This window comes from Kryptolebias marmoratus, linkage group LG16 (genome assembly GCF_001649575.2).
Source record: "Kryptolebias marmoratus isolate JLee-2015 linkage group LG16, ASM164957v2, whole genome shotgun sequence".
NCBI classification, from domain to species: Eukaryota; Metazoa; Chordata; class Actinopteri; order Cyprinodontiformes; family Rivulidae; genus Kryptolebias; species Kryptolebias marmoratus.
In genome coordinates, this window is record NC_051445.1 from 6462606 (window position 1) to 6483938 (window position 21333).

At 37.2% G+C, this 21333-nt stretch overlaps 1 protein-coding gene across 3 annotated transcripts in view; it reads left to right on the top strand.

Moving 5' to 3' along the window:
* Nucleotides 1-887: 887 nt before the first annotated feature.
* The window catches only part of myom3 (myomesin 3), a 58350-nt gene continuing 37904 nt past the window's right edge, over nt 888-21333 (top strand). The window contains exons 1-8 of one of the 3 annotated variants that reach the window (XR_005234193.1): nt 888-1077; nt 3139-3275; nt 9868-9972; nt 14628-14781; nt 15036-15193; nt 16210-16302; nt 16617-16705; nt 19615-19659. Coding sequence is in view for 2 of the 3 variants with exons in the window: in XM_037980199.1 (XP_037836127.1) it covers nt 3169-3275; nt 9868-9972; nt 14628-14781; nt 15036-15193; nt 16210-16302; nt 16617-16705; nt 19615-19659 (751 nt within the window). In the remaining variant the exon portion in view is untranslated. Of the gene's footprint in view, nt 1078-3054; nt 3276-9867; nt 9973-14627; nt 14782-15035; nt 15194-16209; nt 16303-16616; nt 16706-19614; nt 19660-21333 lie in introns of all 3 variants that reach the window. The other 2 variants (XM_037980199.1, XM_017423745.2) reach the window with 2 other exon arrangements.

The following is a 21333-nucleotide window of genomic DNA, read 5'->3' on the forward strand; positions in this document are numbered from 1 at the left end:
CTCTGTGCATGGACAAAAAAGCAACCATGACAACAAAATGTCAGCCTCCTTTAAATTATTTGCAGAAAGATGAAGTGAACACAAAACTGGCATCACACACACACACACACAATCAGATAACTAGAATGACACAGATTAAGTAATCGTTCAATATGCCTCATTGAATCTTCAGACTGGATCCCATCATCAATAAAATGTTTCTGTACCAAAATGAAGACTGAGCTTTTCAAAAGTGAGGACTTGCCTCAGTTTGGGGAGTCTCAGGAGTTGCTGCACAGTTAAGAAGAACTTTCTTTTTCAAATGTAGAGTCAAAGTCCAAATGTTTAAATATGAAACCAGATGGTTGGAGCCTCACTCTGCTCAATAACAGACATGTTCAGTATCCCTTTGTTTTCTCATTATGATACCTTCTTTCTCTTTTTATTCCCCTGTATCTGCTCTCCAACTACTCCATCTTCCTCTGACTTCCAGCTTGCTCTTTCCTGGACTTTTTAAAACACATATACCCAGGTGAGATGGTGATAAGAGAGCTGAATCCGATTTTTTTAAATTTAGAGGCCGTTAGATGAACTAGCTGGGTTTTTTTTTTAGCTTCTCAAATTTTATTGCATTGGGAGTTGCTGTGTCATTGCACCTTCTGTTTTAGTCGTTTGTCCAAAGAGATATCACTAAATCGATATGGCTGTTGGTGGTCATTTGTGTGTGTGTGTGGCTGTAGTGGTTTTGTGTGTCCATTTAGTAACAAGTGTGGCTTGGACTGAGGGTGTGTGTGGGCAGAGGAGGATGTCATTGGTCTATATTTACCAACTTAAGAATGAGAGAGCATTGTGTTGTCCACATAGTTGGCACCAAAGGGCACTTTGTGTTCAGGGTCACCCTCACCTTTTCATCTACAGAAGCATAATGGAGAGAGAGAAGTAGATGGAGACAGACAGTAAGAGGCAATAGAGAAGTGAGACACCAAGACAGAATAAGTTCAAGGTGAGAAACAGACGAGCAGACAGAAAAGAAAGAGGAATACTTCTGTCCTTTAGATCTTTCACGTGCAGAGAACATCTTCACTTTTTTAAGAAAGGGTAAGTGGGGTTTGTTTCCTCAAATTTCTTTTTGATCCACTACCAATAGCATTCAGGGGATTTTGCTTTTTAGTCAGTAAACCTGTTACTAACTCCAACCCTGTGTAAACTGCATACTGTCAGAAAAGATTATTTTCTCTTTTTTGTCCTGAGTGTGTTTGCTTGTTTCTCCAGTTGACCTTCTTAATCGTCTCATTTTTTGATGGCCTCAGCCGACGAAGCTTTTAATTACTCTCTTTGGATGTTATAATTTAACTTCTCATCGAGAGCGGACAATGCTTCTCTTAGTGAACAGAACAGATAATCCTTTTCTACTGTTATAGTTTTTAAATTGTATAAAAAAGGTGAGCATTTCACTCTAAAGACTGAAAGCCCCAATGGCTGTAGAAGTAGCACCACTTTGCGTTTGCTCCTTTTCCTCCAGGGACCTTGGATCCAGGTCTACCTATGGAGACTGATCCATTTTAATGTGCTACAGGTCCAGCTGCCATTATTAGAGCTCAAACAATCCTCTACCTTTGTACGGCAATGAGACACAAAAATAGACCGGAACCAGCTGGCCTGCTAACGCATTAGCTTGTTATCTAACACCACGCTGTTTTTCAGTATTATCGAAAAGAGATGACAGGAAATGCCCCTTTATGGTACCAACACGTTTCATTCTATTGGGAATGGTTGAATGAAGCCATCACTCAGACGCGACCTGATTCTGTTTGTTGGGCGCGTTCTGCGTTCACTTCCCCAGAGCAGCCGCATGATTAATGACAGTGAAGGTGTGAACCGCAGCAAGGCAGACCTCAGCTGATGGATTATTAGGGGCGCAGTGGCCCACAAAAGGGTGATTCATTTAACCTGGGACTGGAACACACCTTGTAAACCACGCTAAACTGGACAAAAAAAAATAAAAAATCTAATTCACTATTATTTTATTAACTGCCTGAAAGTCTCAATGAAATTGAGTATTCATTACATTTAAAAATAAGGCACTTCAAATTATCTTTATGATGTGTTTAAGTGTTGACCATTTTTAAAGACAATAAACCAAGTCAAAACTTTTATTATTTTCTATTTTAAAGATGGGGATTTTATTAATTTATATTCAGTGTTCATTAATGTCATTTGGATCAAAATTACAAGTCACAGATGTTTCCAAGTATTTTGAAAAAAAACTAGTCAAGAAAATGACTATTTCTTTTTCTAAATTAAGAATGAAACTGTTTAATGTTGATTCAGAAAGATTATCAATAACACCTTGTTCTGTTTTTAAATGCACTTTGGATATATCCCAAATACTTTGAAAGCTTTTTTACATTAAAAGGAGACATTAAAAATAACCTGTTTAACTATTTATTGTATCAGTGCGATGTCAGAAGTTACAAAACAGGTATTTAAATAAGCCCTTATTTGCAAAGCCTTACTTCAGGTTTTCTCACAAGTTGTCTGTAGACAAACTGCAGATGAGAGAAATGTAAATATTTGAGAATAAAGCTCCAAGTCAAATGTTTTTCCAACAGCTTTCTGAGCTCAGTTTGCTTTGTGGCATTGGAAACTGTCAGGTTGGATAACTGCTGGCTCTCTTCAATGATTTAATGTAATTTGTGTGGATACAACCTTCTTCAAAAACACGCTTCATCAGGGAGAGAAGTGCAGAGTCTCATGCCCATCAACTGCTGAAAATGTTTTAATAAAATAAATTTAAAAAAAGCTTCAAAGCAAAGGTGAAGGACAGTGTAGAGGTACTGTTATCCTCATCTTTTTAAACTGAAACACATTACAAACGTATTAATACCTCAATAAATTCAACATGTGAAAAGGGAGTCATTTTACTTTCAAAGTTCACCATTAATAATGTTCTGATTAGATAGAAACCTGCACCGTATTTTCTAAAAATTAGAAATAATGCGAACCTGTGATCTAAACCAAAACACACGGCTTCAAGGTGCTTAAAATAAAACTCCTGATGAAGTTTCTCCTCAGTCCCTTTAGTGTGTGATCCTCATCGACTCTGCATCCCACTTCCTCCTACACAAACCCAGAAAACTCACTCCTGGATTCTCCCAGCCTGACAGGTCCGGATTGGGGCAGGTTGCCATGGAAACCAGGGTGGCGATGCTACGAGATCAGGAGCAGCAGTTATCCCAGATGTCTCACAGCATGCAGCTGTCTTCCCAGATGACGAAGCGGACCTTCGCTTCCAGGTGCAGTTTACTGACACGCAGCAGAAGATGGAGGAATGATAATGCTGATTTTATTGTTCATGAGTGGCACAGTGGTTAAATGATGAATCTGGTGTGCTCAAGTATTTTTAGCATTAACCTACAAAGCTAATAGACACATAAGATAAAGGCCTATAATTCCTAGAAGGAATGTATATTGCCAGCTGCCACTCATGTCATTTTTTTGACTAAGATCTTGTGTTGATAAATGATGAAGTCGGTCAAACCTTGAAAATAATGTTATGTGGAATCTCAAGCTATATCCGGACATGTCATGCTCAGAATTGTGAATGACTCTCAGCTACGACATCAAAATTTAGTTCAATATCTGTAAAACGGACCGAATCGTAGCCATTTTTGTGATTTGCAAAGTCAGTTATCCTGCAAGTTTTAATAAAAGTCATCCAGTGGCTCATGGGACATTTTGCTAATGCTACAGACAAAAAAACAAACGAATATGAACACGGAGACAATGAGCAAAAACATTATCGCCTTTACCCTTTGGCTGTGGGTGCTAATGATCCTAAAGGTTTTATCACAGCAGCTAAACAGTATTCTTCTGCGACACTTTATTCGCCAAATACAAAAACTATTATTGACATATCAAATATTTGAACTGCTGCATGGAGGTCAGGATAAATACTGTAGTGCAGGGTGACCTCCGGATTGTCTCTTTAATCACACAGACACAAGGATTATCAATTACCAAGAGAGCTTTTAAAGTAATGAACCTCCCATAAAAATACATTTTCATTATCCTAAAGTTTTATAACTTTATTAAAACATAATAACAGGCTTAATACTGAGACCAACCTACAATGTCCTTTGTGAGATTCACTGAGATGAAGAAAAACACTGAATATCACTCCAACATTCACTAATAAAAATAAATATCACTTTCATAATGATAATGATTTTTGTCATTGGTGATTAAATTACATGTGAAATGTGTTTAAAAGCAAAGGACAAGATATCAGCTCATGTTTAAACTGCTTATACTTTTAGAGTACTTCTCTTGAAGTAGAAATCCTAAAACACACAAACTTCTCTCATTTTTAAATTTGTGCGTTCTAAAGAAGCTATAACTATACTTATTATTTTAGTTTGTGTGATTCTAATCGCCACACTGGAAAAATAAAGTAAATCCTAACAGGTCTTAACTTTATATTTAACCATTCAAATATGCTTTTTAAAAAAGAAAAACAAAGAATCTTTTCAGTGAATTTATCTCACTTTTCTAAAACATATTTTAAAATATTAATTTCGATAAAATGAAGACAGAACTACAGCACTGGTGTATAAAGTGTAATAGCTTAAATATTTAAAACAGCGGCTAGAAAAGCCACACATCAGGAAAACAAATCTGTGCTGAAGCAAATACTGTATATTAGACACAGTCTTATTTTTATTATGCAGCACAAGCTGTCTGGATCAATAACCACTGATTTGTTTTCAATTTACCAAGGGCATTAAGTATTTATGAAGAGAACCATATGATGGCAATGAGACAACATATTCACTGAAGTCTGTGGGCTACATAATCCCAGACATGTTAAGACCAAAGACATTATGAGGGGTTCTGGTACCTGTGGTGAGAGGATGAATCAAATCCTTCTTTTATTAGATCAGCAACATATAATCACCTAGATTTAAAATTCCTAGTACCACAAACTTATGGGGCTGAAGATATACATGTACACACAAAACCAGCCCCATGTCCAATTATTCAGATCAGATAGTTTGTGTTTATTAACAGTGTTAGAATTTCACTGATTAGTGTGAAACAGGAAGGGGCCAGGAAAATTAATGTAAAGTGTCCAAAAGAACTTAGCAACAGGAAACTATTTGTTTGCCATTTCTTTAGAGTATAAAAAGCAGAATGGATCTACTTTGTCCTAAAGTGAGGATCACGTTTGTGGCTTATTCTTGAAAATGAGTCAGAATGAGCTCAGGCTGGACTGCAAAAAGAGTAAAAATACTGTTTTTTTTCTTGTCACAACTAAGATTTGAGTAAACTTTGGTTCATATAGACCTATGCAGCAAACCCAGTAACTATTATGCCATCTTTAAATTAATGTTTTCTAACAGCTCTGTCTTCAGAAATAATCCTTTGTTTTACATCTGGAATTTATAATTTCCTTTAAAATTGACCACTGGTTTCTGACGGATGCTGGAGTGCCAGGAAATCCCTTTGAATAATGTCTGACATCATTGTGAAGCTTTTTAAATATACGGTAACATTTACAGTAAAATGGTTCCCCTGCACCATATCAATTTTATAAAATCTGACCGCAGTTGTATTAACATATCTTACACTAAAAGTGAAAATCTCACTCAGCTGGATTTACTTTTTACTTCTTTGTGACACTTACTGTTTAGGCCTTCCTAGATTCAAGACAACATCAATCATCCTCACACACTCGCTCAAATACTGTACAGTAGGCCTGTCCACTTATTCAGCTGAAAGTGAGGAAAATACCACAAAGCAAACACACCAGTGAACCCAGATGATTCCACTGAGATCCAACAGAAATCACTCCTGGCCTGTTCAGAGATACTCAAGTCAAATTTGCCTTCATTTCCACCTCCCCACAGCTGGGAGTTATTAAATTAGGCTGACCCGTGGGTCCGCAATCTCCACCTGCAGAAGAAAAGGGATTTGGACCCATTTTTATCCTCAGGGATGGTGAAAATAAGCAATTATTCCATCAAGCTCAGTTCAGATTGAACTTAGACAACTTGACTATTCTGTGTTTAAAAAAAAAATAAAAAATTAAATGAGCAGGTGTACACTTATAGCAAACTCACGGGGAGCAGAGCACACACAGATTTACCTTCATGTTAGTTTTTTGTTTTGGTTTTTTGACCCTTTTTTCCAAAACACTTCAATCACAATAAACACTTTTGTAAACATTTTTAAATAAGAAAAACTGTATTGTTGCTATATCAAACACACATTGTTCAAATAATTATTATTTTTTAAAGAAATTTCACATTATGTAAACTTATGTGCTAAACCTTAAACATATCTACTTTCTTCATGATTACTGAAAGTGAGGTTAACAGAAAAAGTACAAAAATAGATTCACAAAGTATATGTACCTAATATATACAAATATATTCCAGTTTCTTACCACTGTGAGCTCAGCAAATATTTGTGCAGAGAGAACTGTAAAAAACTATCCACCACAATCAAATGCATCAATATACCTGATTGGAGTATTTTTAAGTAAGCATGTGTGTTCATACACCTGCTGGATGTGTAGAAACATTTGGTTCATAGGTGTGGTTATTTGAAAAGTTAGAGCTTTGAAACGGCAAAGAAGAGACATTATGATATCTTTAGGTCTAAAGTAGATAAAAGTGTTTAATGTTTTAGTGCAAATTACTGTGTGTTGTAAGACGTGAGGCTGATGTGCTTATAGTTGGGCCGGTGTTTTGGTTCCTGAGTATAAAGTTTTGCTAACTGTGAGAAAAAATAACTATATTAGTATGCACGGAATCATAAAAACAAAAAAACGAATCCTAAAACACAATGTAGAAGTGGCCTCTTAATAGGTTTAACAAAACACAAAGAAGTAGTGATTTTATATAAATATAACTATAAAGAAGTGACAACAATAGTTTGCAGTGTTTGTATTTTATATTGTGTGCACTCTTCTCAGTAAAAACAGATCACCGTGTACCGCTCACATTTTCCTCTTTTTTTAATTCCTCCTGTTATTTCCTCCTGTTAATATTTTGAGGAAGGTTGTTCTTGTTCATAAAAAAAACAACACATGAACGCCCACCCTCTATTCCTGTGCACACAGTTCAAGCCACACGTTAAGTGTTTTTTTTTGCTGCGTCCTCAGAGTTGTGTACATGACTGTGGCTGTAGTTACACAATACTGCCCGGCCTCCGGCTCTGAACCACAATATTCAACGACACGAGCTTCTGAGCACACACACTCAGAGGGAACCTAAACAAAGAAAAAAAAAAAAAAAAAAAAGCAAGACAGCAAAAGCAGAAGTCGTTCTCTGAACACCGTGAAATGGGGAAATTTTTGTGCTTGGAAACAAGAGAAAAAGAGAAGTCGTGTCAATTTGCATCGCAATTTGTAAAATGGTTTGTTGAAAGTAACGCCTGAGGCGAGATGTTGTTGGCAACGGTAGTTCGGGGTTGTGTCTCTCACACACACACGTATACACACACCTGGGTAAACATACAGTTCTGAAACGCATCTTGCAATTTTTTTTTTTTTTTTAAAGTGTGTGTTACTTTAGAGAAGATGGGTCAGTCTGTATTGTACTTTACGTCCACATTAGGCAAAACATACTTCTGTTAAGCTTGAAAAAAAAAAAATTGATAGCTGAAATATCCTCTTTCATGACTGCGTTTGCTCTTGTTAAAAGAGCAGCTCCCCTCTGTGGATAAGAGGCACAAATGAAATGTTTGCTTCTCTTGTTACAAATATGTCTTTCAACCTTATTGCTCACAAACAACTGTCTGACTCCTGTTAATAGGGCTGCATAAGGAAAAGGTCAATTCCGTTTATTGTAGTTGCTCTACAGAGACTTTCTTGTCTCCAGTGTAGGTTCCTCGGTGTCTACATGAGTGTGTGTGGGTCTGTACATTTTATCTATGTCAACAGTAAGGAAATAACTTCAACAGATGAAATGTGTTTGATTATCATAATGTACTTCTTTAGTGTCTGTTGTTTGGGGTTTTATTATATTTAGATTGTGTTCCAGTTCTTTATACGGAACACACAAACGGCACAATTAAAACGTGACACAAATACGTTGCGGGGCATAAAAGTTTAAGATGACTGGATGTTACGATGCCTCAACAAATACCAGGAGAACTGTACCATAAAAAAATCTATTATAAAGATCCAAACCCTTTGGCCCACATTATGATGTGCGTGAGCTGTCATCAGCAGCCACTGTTCCTCCTGACTGCATACGCTCCCTGTAGACGTGTGTGTTTGTACACCATTGAGGAAAAAGGGGAACACTGACAGAGCTGAAGCAGCTGATTATGGTTATGACATTTCTAACACTTGAGTAAAATTGGGTCAGACAGTATGCTGCACTGCTTGAGCTGCTAAATTAACAAGACAATACCTTTGCATTATAGAAAGCTCAGAGGATCCTTGAATTAGCCCTTCTATTGTACCTCATACTTGCTTTTAATTTAAGTCATAGAATGATTATTAAATCACATTACTGTGCAAAAGTCTTTACACAGCATTTCAGTGAAACAAGACATCTGTGTTATTTTAAAAAGGTCCATGAAATCCAGAGGGGAAGATGTTCTGAAGGTGTTAGTTTTCTTCAGACACTGGCAGCTTTTTCACTCAGTTTCAGATTAGTCATTGAAACCAACCATTTTATTAAAACGTTTGATTTTTGCTACAAATACAATAATGACCCATACAACTAGTGTTTTGTTTCCATATAATTAAGCAAAAAGCTCGTTATAAATTTACTGAGGCACTTTGATACTAACACCCTGTCACAAAGAAATAAATAAATTCTTCCATTTCTTTTCTGTAAACATGCCACACATAGCAGTGTTGCAGGTATAAAAATATTATTTGTACCAAAGTAAATTTACAAAAGAAAAGTTTTAGTGTCTGTAAAAAGTTGAATATAAAACAAATTGAAAAGGGAAAAAGGAATCAGTGGCAAACCTGAAAACTAGTTACACCACACCAGATGTGCAGTATGAAAGTTTTACATCGTACACTAAACTTTCTAATTCTTCTTTCTGAATTACACTGTTGATGCAAACTAAGCCCATTTTAAATAAAAGAGTTTGGCTCCTTTGTAGCAAAATCTAATGAATGGGGGTAAAAAAAATGATTTGTAAACTACAAATTTATTTGAAAAAAAAAAAAACAGTACCTCGCATTTCCTGCAGCTGAATCGACAAATTCCAGAGTAGTGTTTTATTTAACGCTACATTATTTTCCACTAACCAGAAACAAACTCAGTGTAGAACATAAGGAACCATGTTTAGCCCTGAGCTGCTGACTGACAAAGAGAATCAGACAAACAATACTGATATTGTTTTTCAAAAATGGGTTAGTCTTTCATGAGTTCTAAGTTTACTACTGCGTTTACAGTTTTTTTCCTTATGTCACTGTTTATCTTGCTAGTACTTCTCGACAGGATGAAACAGAAAATATCCATTATCTTTATTGAGAATAGTTGGCTGAATCCCCGAAGCGCTCAGCAGCACGAATCCTCGTGTACGTTACATATGTCGACATTAGGCAGAGCTCATTCTGATGTAGGCCCTGTTCTGCTGTTCAGTCAGAGAAAATTAGAGTTGGTGCTGCTTTCGGGTGACAGAGGAGAATAATGATCCTATGAATAGATTAGATAATGTGCCATAATCCATGACAAAATGTAAAAGGCGTGCTAATATGAGCACACATTTTCTCAATTAACAGAATAAATAATGCTGAAGGATGATGGAAGAAGACCTCTGTTTTCTTATCTTTTACTTGTGTCATTTGGTGAGATGTGACATGTGTGGTAATCTGATGTTTTCTTTCCTCCCCAACATGCTCTGAATGCCCAGTGATGAGGACGCCTCCTATTCTGGTTTGTATCCTATCATTCCCGCTGATTTGATGTCTGTCAAGGAGATCCTCAACATAAACAACTTGCCCCGCCACAGGACATGGTGAGAGAACATGCTGCCATGTTTTAGTAGACAACAAGTAGACACCATAGGTCCGGATACAGAAAGATCATTTCATACACAACCTAACATTTTATAATTTAGATTTTAACGTAGTTTATACATTTTGATTCAGTGGCATAACTAATCATTTAGGATTTTTTTACAGCCCTGCAGTATCATTCCATGATGCAATCCATCCTAAAATATTATGTATGGCACAAGTATCTATAAAATACAATATCTTCATAGAGAGAAATTCTAACCTCCAGCTGCAGCTCCTCACTAAAGAAGATTATTTAAATTTATCATCTTGAAAAAACCTTTTGTGGATACGAAATTACTGAATGGTGCAAGTCTCCTTTTCTGAAACTAAATTAAAGACTGCGAGCAAGCCTCCACTTTTCTCCTGAGGACTTCCTTCCTAGATGATCTGTGCATGTCATAAAGCTCTGCCTCGCCATCAAAACTCACCACCAAATCCTCTTTCTCCGTACTTAATTGGAGAAAGAAGAGCAGGTCAAGTTCCACTGATGTGTTCCCCTGCAACGGCAGTACAGAACAAGAGCTTTTAAACTCTCAACAAACAATGGAAATCAGGGCTTTTTCCTTCTCATTCATCCGTCTGTGAGGCCAGCTGGGGCCCTTCATTTGCTGTCTTAAGAATGTCACGACAGCAATAAGCCAGAATCGTTTAACTGAGTCATGCAGAAGAAGCTTTCTTTTTTTATTTTGTACAGAGAAAGAAGGGGGGAAAAAGCTTCTTCCTATTGGAAGAAAGCAAATAGGTTGGTTTGTAAAAATTTAAAACAATCTGCCAGCAGATTTACAAATTCTTTCTTACAAATTTATTTTTCTTCCATTAGGAAAATCAACATCAAAAAAGATCAAACTTTAGTTTGAAACGACTGCTTCTTGTACTCAGGGTTCAGCTGATTGGGGATCACAGTATAATAAATCTGATATTAGTTTGGGCTTTATTTTATATCCGTTATAATACATTAATGAGTCAAATGAGCTGAAACTAAAGTAGCGTAAGGTGTGATTTATCATTCGAACAGTGAGAAATATGCCAAGCCAATAGATTCTAAGTGTTTCCTCTGTTTTAGGTAAAAGTGTCAACAAAACTTATTTCAAACGTTGCAAGGGATTTAACCAAATCTATGTCAGGAGAAAGTTGACAAAGTTATGAAAGAATTAACAGGAATTCTGGTTTTAATGTGCCATAATAATGTTTGTTTCTCTACAAATTTGTTTCATGGCAGTTTTCTTTAAAGCCTGAACAAAAACTCCCTCTAATAGAAGTCAGCCTCATTAAGAAATGTTTGTCCTGTTATTTTAAGTCAAAAGGGCTGCTATGAAATAGGTGTACTACTTATTTTCCAGCTAACTTTCTTGATGTATTTGATTCAGTAACCCTAATAACAAACACCTCTAATGTTTGATAAAGTACAGGTTTTCATAGCCTTAAATGATTCCCACAGCAAACAAATGTTGGTTAGTAAATGATATTTATAGTGAAGAACATTTTTTCAAATACTTTTTTGATCCAATTTAACTAAAGCTAAAATAATGTGATGATTAGTTTTGATAAAATTCAACTCATCAAACCTAAGTTTTCCCTTTTAGTCAGAAACCACTGTGCAGAAAATTAAAGAGTAATTGAAACACTTTACTGAAAAAAAAGGACAGATTTGGTCTGGTGACCAGAGATTATTTGCTACCGATACATAAAACCCTTAACACGTAAGTGAATCTGAATCGGACAGGATTTTTGTTGATGACATGGGCTGTAGAGCCATCCTTTCCTTTCTAAGTGTCTTACGATCGTGCTGCCAGGACAGGATTACTGCTCAGCTGTCAGAAAGAGAGTGTCATATCTAAAAATAAAGTCTTAGAATAGAGAGGTTTAGGTCACATGAGAACAGAAGCTAGGGGATTATTGCCTCTAGTGACTTGATTTGCTTTACCAAAATCCCTCTTTTGCTGTAAGGGCACCTTGTCCTGTCTGGGTCACACGCTGTCTGTGTTGAGATTTAATAGCACTTTCACAATTGGAGGCTTAGCAGCAGCAACAGCAGCAGCCTCTTTATTTCTCTACAATACAACCAAAATGCACTTACACTTTTGTGTCAAAACAGATGTAACTTATCTAATGTCTGAACTTCGACGCCAAAGCCAAAAAGAGCACCATTTTTAAACTTTTGAGTCATTAAGGGTAGCTTTAACTGGCAAGCAAGAGTCAAAAAGTTACAGACAGAAGTCACATTAGGTATAAATGGAGGGGATTAGAACTACTAGAAGACAGAGTTGCCATAGAGGGAAACTAAAAGAGGAAGGGATATTGGGAGTAAAAGTTCACTTTCTCAAAAGACAAACTTTTCTTTTATTTATTGCTGCAATCATGAGGCTCTGCAAGCATAACATCTCACATTTCAGTAGGCGCCTTCTCCCATGCCGCCACCATAACTTTCAGTCTTATCCCCCACAACCCATTCCATTTATTTACAATTCATCTGTCTTTTTCACCTTCAGGTTTGTCCAAACACCAAATCATTCTGCCTTTTGAATTAGCAGGATTAAATCCATTTGAAGCCTGGTGTCTTCACAAGTCTTATGCTTCTTTGATGTGCTGATGAATATACTGTGAACTGATCCTTTACCATCAAGGCAGGAGATTCACTAACACAGATGCTGATTAACTTCAGGGAGACAGAAGGTCTGAAAGATGAAGCTGAAACTCTTGAGGAACGGCACATTACTTTAGCTGGACATGACAATTTGGGAGAGTGTGGTATTTGTTTTGATTTTATCTAGAATATTCTTTGAGTGGCATATTTAGCTACATCTACACGTTTCTATCTGATACTGGTTTTCCCACCATCTTGTTTACAAGCTTTGGGAAAAGATCTACATTTTGCAACAAGCATTTTCAAATTTTCCATTTGGAGCAATAATTACATGAACCTTCTAACTGACTTAATCAGGATTGCAGTAATTCGGCCCCTCAAGGATGAACATTTCTTAGCCAAGAGAGATTAAAAACACAGACACACACTAAATTAGGTTTGAATTATATTGCCACCGACTGAGATTTTGAGCACCTGAGAGTGCATATGCATCTATGCAAGTGTATGCATATTCATTCATCCAGTGCATGCATTTTACAAAAATAATTACAACCATTTGGGGGTCCACTTATGCTCCAGTTGCCATGAACACGACAGAACTGTTTGTGTGAATACTGAAGAATTTTGCTTTTTTTGTGTGTGTGTGCAATGTATGTTTATGTGTTTGTGAAGTATGTTCTCAAATAATTAAGCCCTGGGGACTGTCAATCAAAAGATGGTTCAGGATCCACAAACAAACACTCTTCTTGTGTAGAGAGAAGACTACTAAAACTCCGCATTTCAAATGCAGTCAAAATTCATGACTGTGTCCTGGAGCACGTTTAAATTCATGCATATGGATGAACTGCACATACACAAGAGATGCTTGATGCTATGGAATATGGAAATACTCAGAGCTACACACACCATACACACGTGTATAGATTACCACTGGGCTCCACTGATGTTGTTAAAAGGCTTCTGTTTTTGTTTAACAGCCTTCAAAATGTACTCGAGTGCAGCTGCCGGTACAAAAGAGCAAGTGCAAATTCACTACGTAGTGTAGCAATCAACACTCACAACAAGCCTTGAATCTTTTTCTTATTTATAATAGGGACCGTAATATAAAATATACTAAAAGTAATTGATTTTGCCATAATTTTGACACGATTAGCACTAATCATTTAACAAATTCTGTAAATAAGAAATTAATGCAGATATAAATATGGTGAAGACAGAATTGCCACCATGGCTGTTGTGGAATTAAACGTTTGAAAATTCAGAATTTTAGTTAGTTTTAGTTTAAAATAAGCAAACTAATTACAGAGTGCAAAATAGATCTGCACAACAGAAACAATGTAGACAATATTATCTCTTCATTTCAGTTCAGAAATTTGAGTTTATTTTTTATTTGCTATCATTGAAATCAGTTTTTGAATTTTGGAATGAACAGTATACACCACCAACAAGTCATTTGAATAATTAGATTAATGTGAAACACATCACACTGCTGTCCGAATGAAAAGCAAGAATATGCTTCTTCTGAGTGAAAGAAAAAAATAAAACTACTTTAAATCTCTATCAAAACAGTTTGATGAAAAATATGAAAGATGTTATCACACAGCCACATACAAACATTATGACTGGAGTGATTTCTGGGTAAGTGCAGCTTTTCTTCCGAAGTGACACTCAGGTAGGATTTTAACTTCGAAGGCCTTTGAGCAAGAGGGAGAATGGTTCTCAGGCAAAATAGCAAAAGGTACAATTAGACAAATGCGCCTTTTAAAAGGTAAAGTGCCAAAAATCATAAAGTTTATATTTATAAATTTGAAAAAAAAAATTGTCTTTTGACCAAAGAAGCCTGATGCCATGTCGTAGCTACAAACATTTTAAGTTAAACGTTTTAAAACCTTACAAACTATTCTGTTTGTTGGGGAAATGTTATTGAATGGTAAATAAACCCCCTAGTCTTGGTAAATAAAATTATAAAAAAAAAAAAAAAAACACAAAACAAAAACAGCTACTTAAGGTCTGAACTGTTCCTATCAGGGAAATCCTGCAGGAAACCTTGGCTGCTGATGAGGACTATCACAGGGATAAGTGGACACGATTTGGAAACGAGGCTGAGAAGGTTGAACTGGACGTGATCCGGAACCAGCGCGTGTTGCGCACTCGCGCCGACAAACTGGCGCTCCGCAAACAGGTATTCAGTCGGGTAGAGCAAATGAATCACAACACTGTTGAATATATTGTTATAAACAGTGTCTGAGTTCAGTAGCTGCCACTTTTTTTACCATTGTCTCTCTAGTGAACAGCTTTGTTGAATATCCAAAAATTGTTTTATAATTTATTAGTCTCTTTTGTTTAGTTGCTTACTGTTTTAATAACCAAACAAAAAGCAAATGGTTTACAGCAATTTCATGCTAAAAAAATGGATGTTATTGATCTGTGCTGCAGGCAGAACAGAAGAGTTGTGCTCACATCCAGTTCTTGGAGAAACTGAGTCGCAGGGCTCCAGACTTCGCAGTCCCTCTGAGGGCTCACACCGTCTGGGAGGGAATGATGGTGAAACTCTGCTGCACTGTGCAGGGCTGCCCACCCCCCACGCTCACATGGTAGGAACATCTGTCTTCCCAGCAGTTTATGGATACTGTTCCAATAATCTATTACGGTTTCAAAGACGCCACGACTAAATCCAGCCCTTCATATCATCTGCAAACAGACATCTAATTTTGTTTTTGAGGTAGATTTTGTTAGTTTTGAGCTGTAATTTTGTGGGGGGAAATCAAGACGTGGAGAGTGTTGGGGATAAGATCATATGCAAATGAGCTGTGCCGAGTTATTCCGAACCCTTATGGGACAATTGCCCTGATCGTTGAATTTAGTTGTAAACAAAAATTCTAATCAATCACATACTCTGACAGCTATTATGCCTTTAAGTGGAGCCAAAGCAATATGCAGACTTGGAACTTAAAACAAGTTCCATTTGATTGGACAATAACAAAGAAAGATTTGTTTCTTTGTACCCGTGAAGTGTCTTGCTGATTAACCAATGAGTCATTCAAAGACTGATGTCTTTGTCATTTTTCATTTGAAGCATATATTGGTGAGAATACATGCAAATAATATAATACATAAACATAAAGATAGATTAAAGTCCACGACTTGCACCCCAAAAAAAGTCATGACAGTTTGCTTCCGATTTCTGCGTTCCATGAGCTGAATATTGTGGTCTCTATTAACATGAATTACCTGCGTAAATTCAGGCCGTGTGCCAAACTGTTGACCCTGACACTCGAGCTGCTGTGAGACTAGCTGATGAAAGGACTGAGTATACTCAGTATTCATGAACACTGAGATCCACATAACCTGTGGCTTCAAAAGTTTGACCAACCCATATGGGACCTATCAAGTCCAATGAGCTGCAAAGGTCTGTGCTCAACAATACTCAGCCTGAGACAGAATAAGAGATCAAAGACCCCTTCTGGCTTGAAGATTCATCCAAACTGTTCATTGATTTAGAAAGCTGCTCATAAGGGTTCAGTAATAAGAAGGACGAACATTGCTTGTTCATTTATATTTAAAGAAATATGACTATTGTTCTAAAGAAAGCCATTTACTCATTTCTCAGGTATAAGGATGGTGAACTGCTGACAATGTCCTCTCAGCCGTGGAATTACAGCCTTCAACAAAGTTTTGGTCTCAGCTCACTGGAGATCAGAAGGTAAGCCACTAAAAACAGCTGTTCAGAAAACTCTGAGCAGAAAAACTGTCTTATTCACCTTTAAGTTACAGCCTTTAACAAAATTATTGCCTCGACTCACTCGAGAGCAGAACATAAATCACTAGGTCAAAGGTCAAATTGGGGCTGGGAATCTTTCCACAGAAAACTGATTAAATGTGATTCAGAGTGTGAGATGAAGAATGTATTAAAAGCCCCGTCTTACCATTTACAAATGGGTTTGTAAATCATTTTGTAGTTTCACCAAATAAATCATTAATAATAATATTAAACGGCTTTCTTTATCCCCCATGAAGGTGCTCTCCTGATGACGCTGGCGAGTATAAAGTCGTAGCCAGGAGTCCCCTGGGCGAAGCTACGACCTTCGCAGTATTGGTGGTAAACTGTGAGTGGTTTCATCTCTTATACAAGTTTCAGTTTTGCTTCAGAAACCGTTATGGAAACAAAGATTAACTCTGATAAAGATCGAAGAGACCAGTTTCAGGCTAGAAATAATGCTGTTGCAATATCAAGAGAAGGAATTATCAGGCAGACCACAAGATTATAGGTTATATGACTAATTTACAAATATATTCTTGCTCTTATGAAAAAATACAACACTGTTTTCAAGATCAACAGCCGTGTTTGACACAAACAGTCCACTGAAATAACAGGGCATACATGTCTCCAGGTGCTTCTCATTGATGACACTGCCTCCTAGTGGCTGTAAAGCACCTATTAAATATCTATGATGCTTATTTCAAGACATACAACTTTAAGGTGAAGGCTTGTCTCTGCTCTGCATTTACTTTTGAGATAAAAACATCCCAGAATTACAATGCAGTCAGTAAACAGTGCGTATAAATAGACTTTAGTCAGATGACACCTGATCAGGCTTTTAGTCCAAGTATTTACCACATGTGGTTTAAAAGGAAAATGACAGGAAACTTTAGACACAGGAAGTTGTGGAGGAGTATTTTCAAACCATATATCATTCGACTTAACATAACATTATAAACAGCAGAATAAAGATTCAAGTTTCAACAAAAATGACCAAAATATCTGACCCATGGGTCTTCAGCCTTTACAATCTAAAGAGTCATTATTATTATTATTGTTTACTTTCCTACTAAATAAAATCTGTCCAGAGCCGTAAAATGTGCCTGAAGATTAATGCAACTCATTAAGTTTTATATAAATGCTACACATGAAAAACTAGCTTATTAAATTATGAAATTCACCTGCTGACGTTATTGGTCTTTTTTTACATGTTTTCACATTATTCCTGCAGAGAAGGACCAAATTCATAACATGAAAAAAGAAACATGTATACCCCACTTTAAACTAATAAGATTAGCATCACAACAAGTTATTTTAGTGAATATTAAAATTCGTTTCAGATATTTAATTGCTGAATGTCTTAAAACGGAAGCCATGAAAAGGTCAATCTTAATCTACACCTTTAATTCTCAGTGTTATCACAATAACTTGCCATATTTCTGCAGAATGCCTCATTCTGATGACTCTAAGCACAGGATTTTGTATTCAGAACAGCACTTTCTGTTTATCCCCTTTGAGGCAAAGTGCCTCAGAGGGGGGTGCAAACTTATTTGTTTTTCTGCGTGCATTATTAGTATAATTCTGTTACAAAAACTGGATTCACATATTGCAGAAAACTGGACAGGAGTACCGCTGAATCAAGCCTTTCCTGTTGTTGTAATTATAAATATAAATATTCATTTCTGTTATTTTTGGTCAAAGCCGCTGCAGAGCAGCTACAGAGCCAGCCAAACCAGAAACAAATCACCAGCACACAACTGTGATTAAACTACTAAATTACACATTTACACAGAAAGCAGAACTGCTTAAAAACAACATTTCAGGAAAGCAACAAGCTCGACAAAGTCCAACCCTGCTGAAAGAACAGCCAGCACCAGAACCAGAACCAGAACCAATTAAACCAATTAACTCACCTCTGGTTGAAGCTCAGTTGGACTCCGTGAAGAAAGTTCAGCACCATGACGTGAAGAATCTAAACATCCAGGAACCAGGAAACAGTCGGATAGACTCTGTCCCAGTCCGAACCGAACCGAACCGGACCTGTGTAGCTTTAGCCGCGGTAGCCTCCAGGATCATTGAGTCCACGTCTCCTCCTCCTCCTGCTCCTCACCTTTCTCAACTTTTCTCCTTTTGCTCCTCGTTGTTTGGTTCTGAACCTCCCGGTTTGTTTTTAAAGATTCTGCGTCACAATGACACGAAACATAACAATTACACAACTGCAAAGATAACGAAGGTTCCTTTGGTTTTCTGGCCTAAACTCTCAGTTGCTTCCCTCAGCTGCTCACAGGTGAGAATGATTAGGCCTGTTGCTAAGCAACCGAAAAAAAGCCTCAATTTCTATCCAGTTAATGAGAAATCACATAATAAACCTTCATAAGAATTTTAGACTTATGAGAAGTAAATTCTCTTTTTGTTTATATTATTTTTTCATACATTTTTTTCTGCAACTAAATATTTCAAAGCTTGAAAACTGTGAGAGGATGTGTTGTGAACGACTCTCAGCTACTACCACTCGCAATTTTAGCTCAATAACTGTAAAATTCAGAGTTACATACAGACATGTATGTGTAGGCTAAGGTAGATAAGCTGTGGCGGCCATTTTAAATTGGGTTGACAGTTGAAGATGTGCACGTTCATAAGAAATTTTGCTAACAAACAGGGCTGACTCCAACAGCTCACGTTGAAGTTTTAAGCAAAGATGTCATGCAGTGTATTACGCTCGGAGCTGTTGGGGATGAGGCTCAGCTACTACCACTCCAGCTTTTAGCTCAACGTCTGTGAAACTGACCGAGCTACACCCATCTTTGTGTTTGCTAAGATCTCTTTGTTGTGGCGGCCATCTTGAATTGGGTCGAGCTCCAAAGTTAGCAAGTTGCAGGGGTCAACCTCATGGTTATTGTCTGAAAGTTTCACTAATATTTGTTTGATGATTTGCAGGATATTTTGCTGACAGTACAGACAAACACACACGACCATCCTTTTCTCGCTTCATGGCGGGGCGGTTTACTATCCCAAACATTTTACCTCAGCTGAGCGACTTAAACACTTGAGTGTGTTTATTTTCCATAGACAGGCTTTCTCCACTTTTATTGTTTCATATTCCAAGAACATGAGATGTGGCCTGTATTTATATCACTGCCAGGTTGGATTTTTCTGCTGTCTCTCATCCCTTTCTTCCATTCCCCGCTCCTCTCTCCATCTCTGACCCTCCCTGCCTTTTCCTAATCTGCCCCGCTCTGCTGCTCTGTGATTCAGCATATCGAGGAGCCGTGGCTGGTTCAGAGCGCTCGCAGACCGCCGGTAAGTTTCAAACCAGGGCCTATTAAAAAGTGTCTTCTTTCATTTTCTCTGCTCCTCTTTGAAGTCCCTCCTTCACTGGTGGAAGGAGGGATGGCTTTGAAGGCTGTGGCACAACACTCAGCTCTGCTGCTCTACCTTCCCGACGAAGATATGGCTGGATTGAAAGGGAGCGGTGCATTGATGGTGTTTGTTTATCCTGGGATTTATGTTGCTCTGTGGGCGTCTGGGTGGATGTAAGGGTGTTAATTAGATGTGAGGCGGTTGCTGTGGGGATAAAATGACTTGCTTCCATTTGAGCAGAAATGACAGTCATGTATATTTCATTTCAGGAACAGCGGGAGATTTATCACGTTTTGCTCCAAGCTGTGGCTGTGTGACACCGTCTGGCCTATATAGCCTCAACCATGTGTGGGGATCAGCACTTTTTAGGCAAAATTTGCATGTAGTGTATGTTCTGTATCAGGATATTTGTCCATGACGCCAAACAATTCAGAGAAAAAAGAAAAAGAGGACCAGTCAGTTGTTTATCTGATGTGAATCTCTTGATGTTGGGTGAATAATGACACCAAAAACAGTTCTGAAGACTGAAATCGATGTTTATAATTTGGATACTTTGTGATTTTAACGTGAAAACAGAAAGTTGCTTCCAACTGGATTTTTATTCCATATGACTCTCAGCTACTACCACGTCAAACTTTATCTCATTATCTGTAAAACTGACTGATTTATCCACATTTTTGTGTGTGTTGGCTCAGATTGATTAGCTGTGGCAGCCATCTTGAATTGGTTTGACTCCAAATGATGTACAACCAATGAGTTATTTTGCTAACAGGATTGATGCCAACAGTTGATGCAATAAAAATCTGAACAAGGATGTTATTAAATGTGTAGAAATTGGAAAAGCGTGTTGTGAATTAGTTTTAGCTACTACTACATCAAACGTTAGCTCAGTGGCTGTAAAATTGGCAGAGTTAGAGCCATTTTGGGGTTTTCTAAGATCATTTGCCTATGGCGGCCATATTGATCTAAGGTGACTCCAAATGTTAATCAGCTGTTGATGAATCTCAGTTGATTGATTTCTAAAAATTTCATTAAAATCGGTCAAGTAGTTCATAGGATATTTTGTTAACAGACAAACAGTTTTAAGAACATCTGTTCACTCTTAGAGTGGAATGAGAACGACTCTCAGCTACTACCAGACCAAAGCTTAGTTCAGTATCTATCAGCTTAACAGAGTTATGTTGTTATTATCCTGCAGTTCTGCTAAAACTATCAATAAATCATAATTTAGTCCAGTTTTGACAGAAGTTCTCTCATTTTCATTTATTGAATTTGGTTATGAATTATATGCAGGTTGTAAATTGATTTTTTAGAGCAGTGACTTATTTACAAACTTCATTTTTTTCCTTTAAAATAAATCCAGTTTTATAAAAAGAAATTCTAAAGTGGAAACAAACCTTGAAAAATAAAGGTCACCTGCATACATCTAACTGGCAGGAAACACAGATTATGTCATCTACTGCTGGATGCAGCATTATTTCCTCAGACACTATAAAATACTTTCCCCAAACCAAGAAATTAAGTGGCAATCATTCTGAATGAAGCTTTATCAGCTTGTAATAGCATCAGGGGATGCTTGCTGTGAAAATGTGCTGAAGAATTGCATGCAGTCAT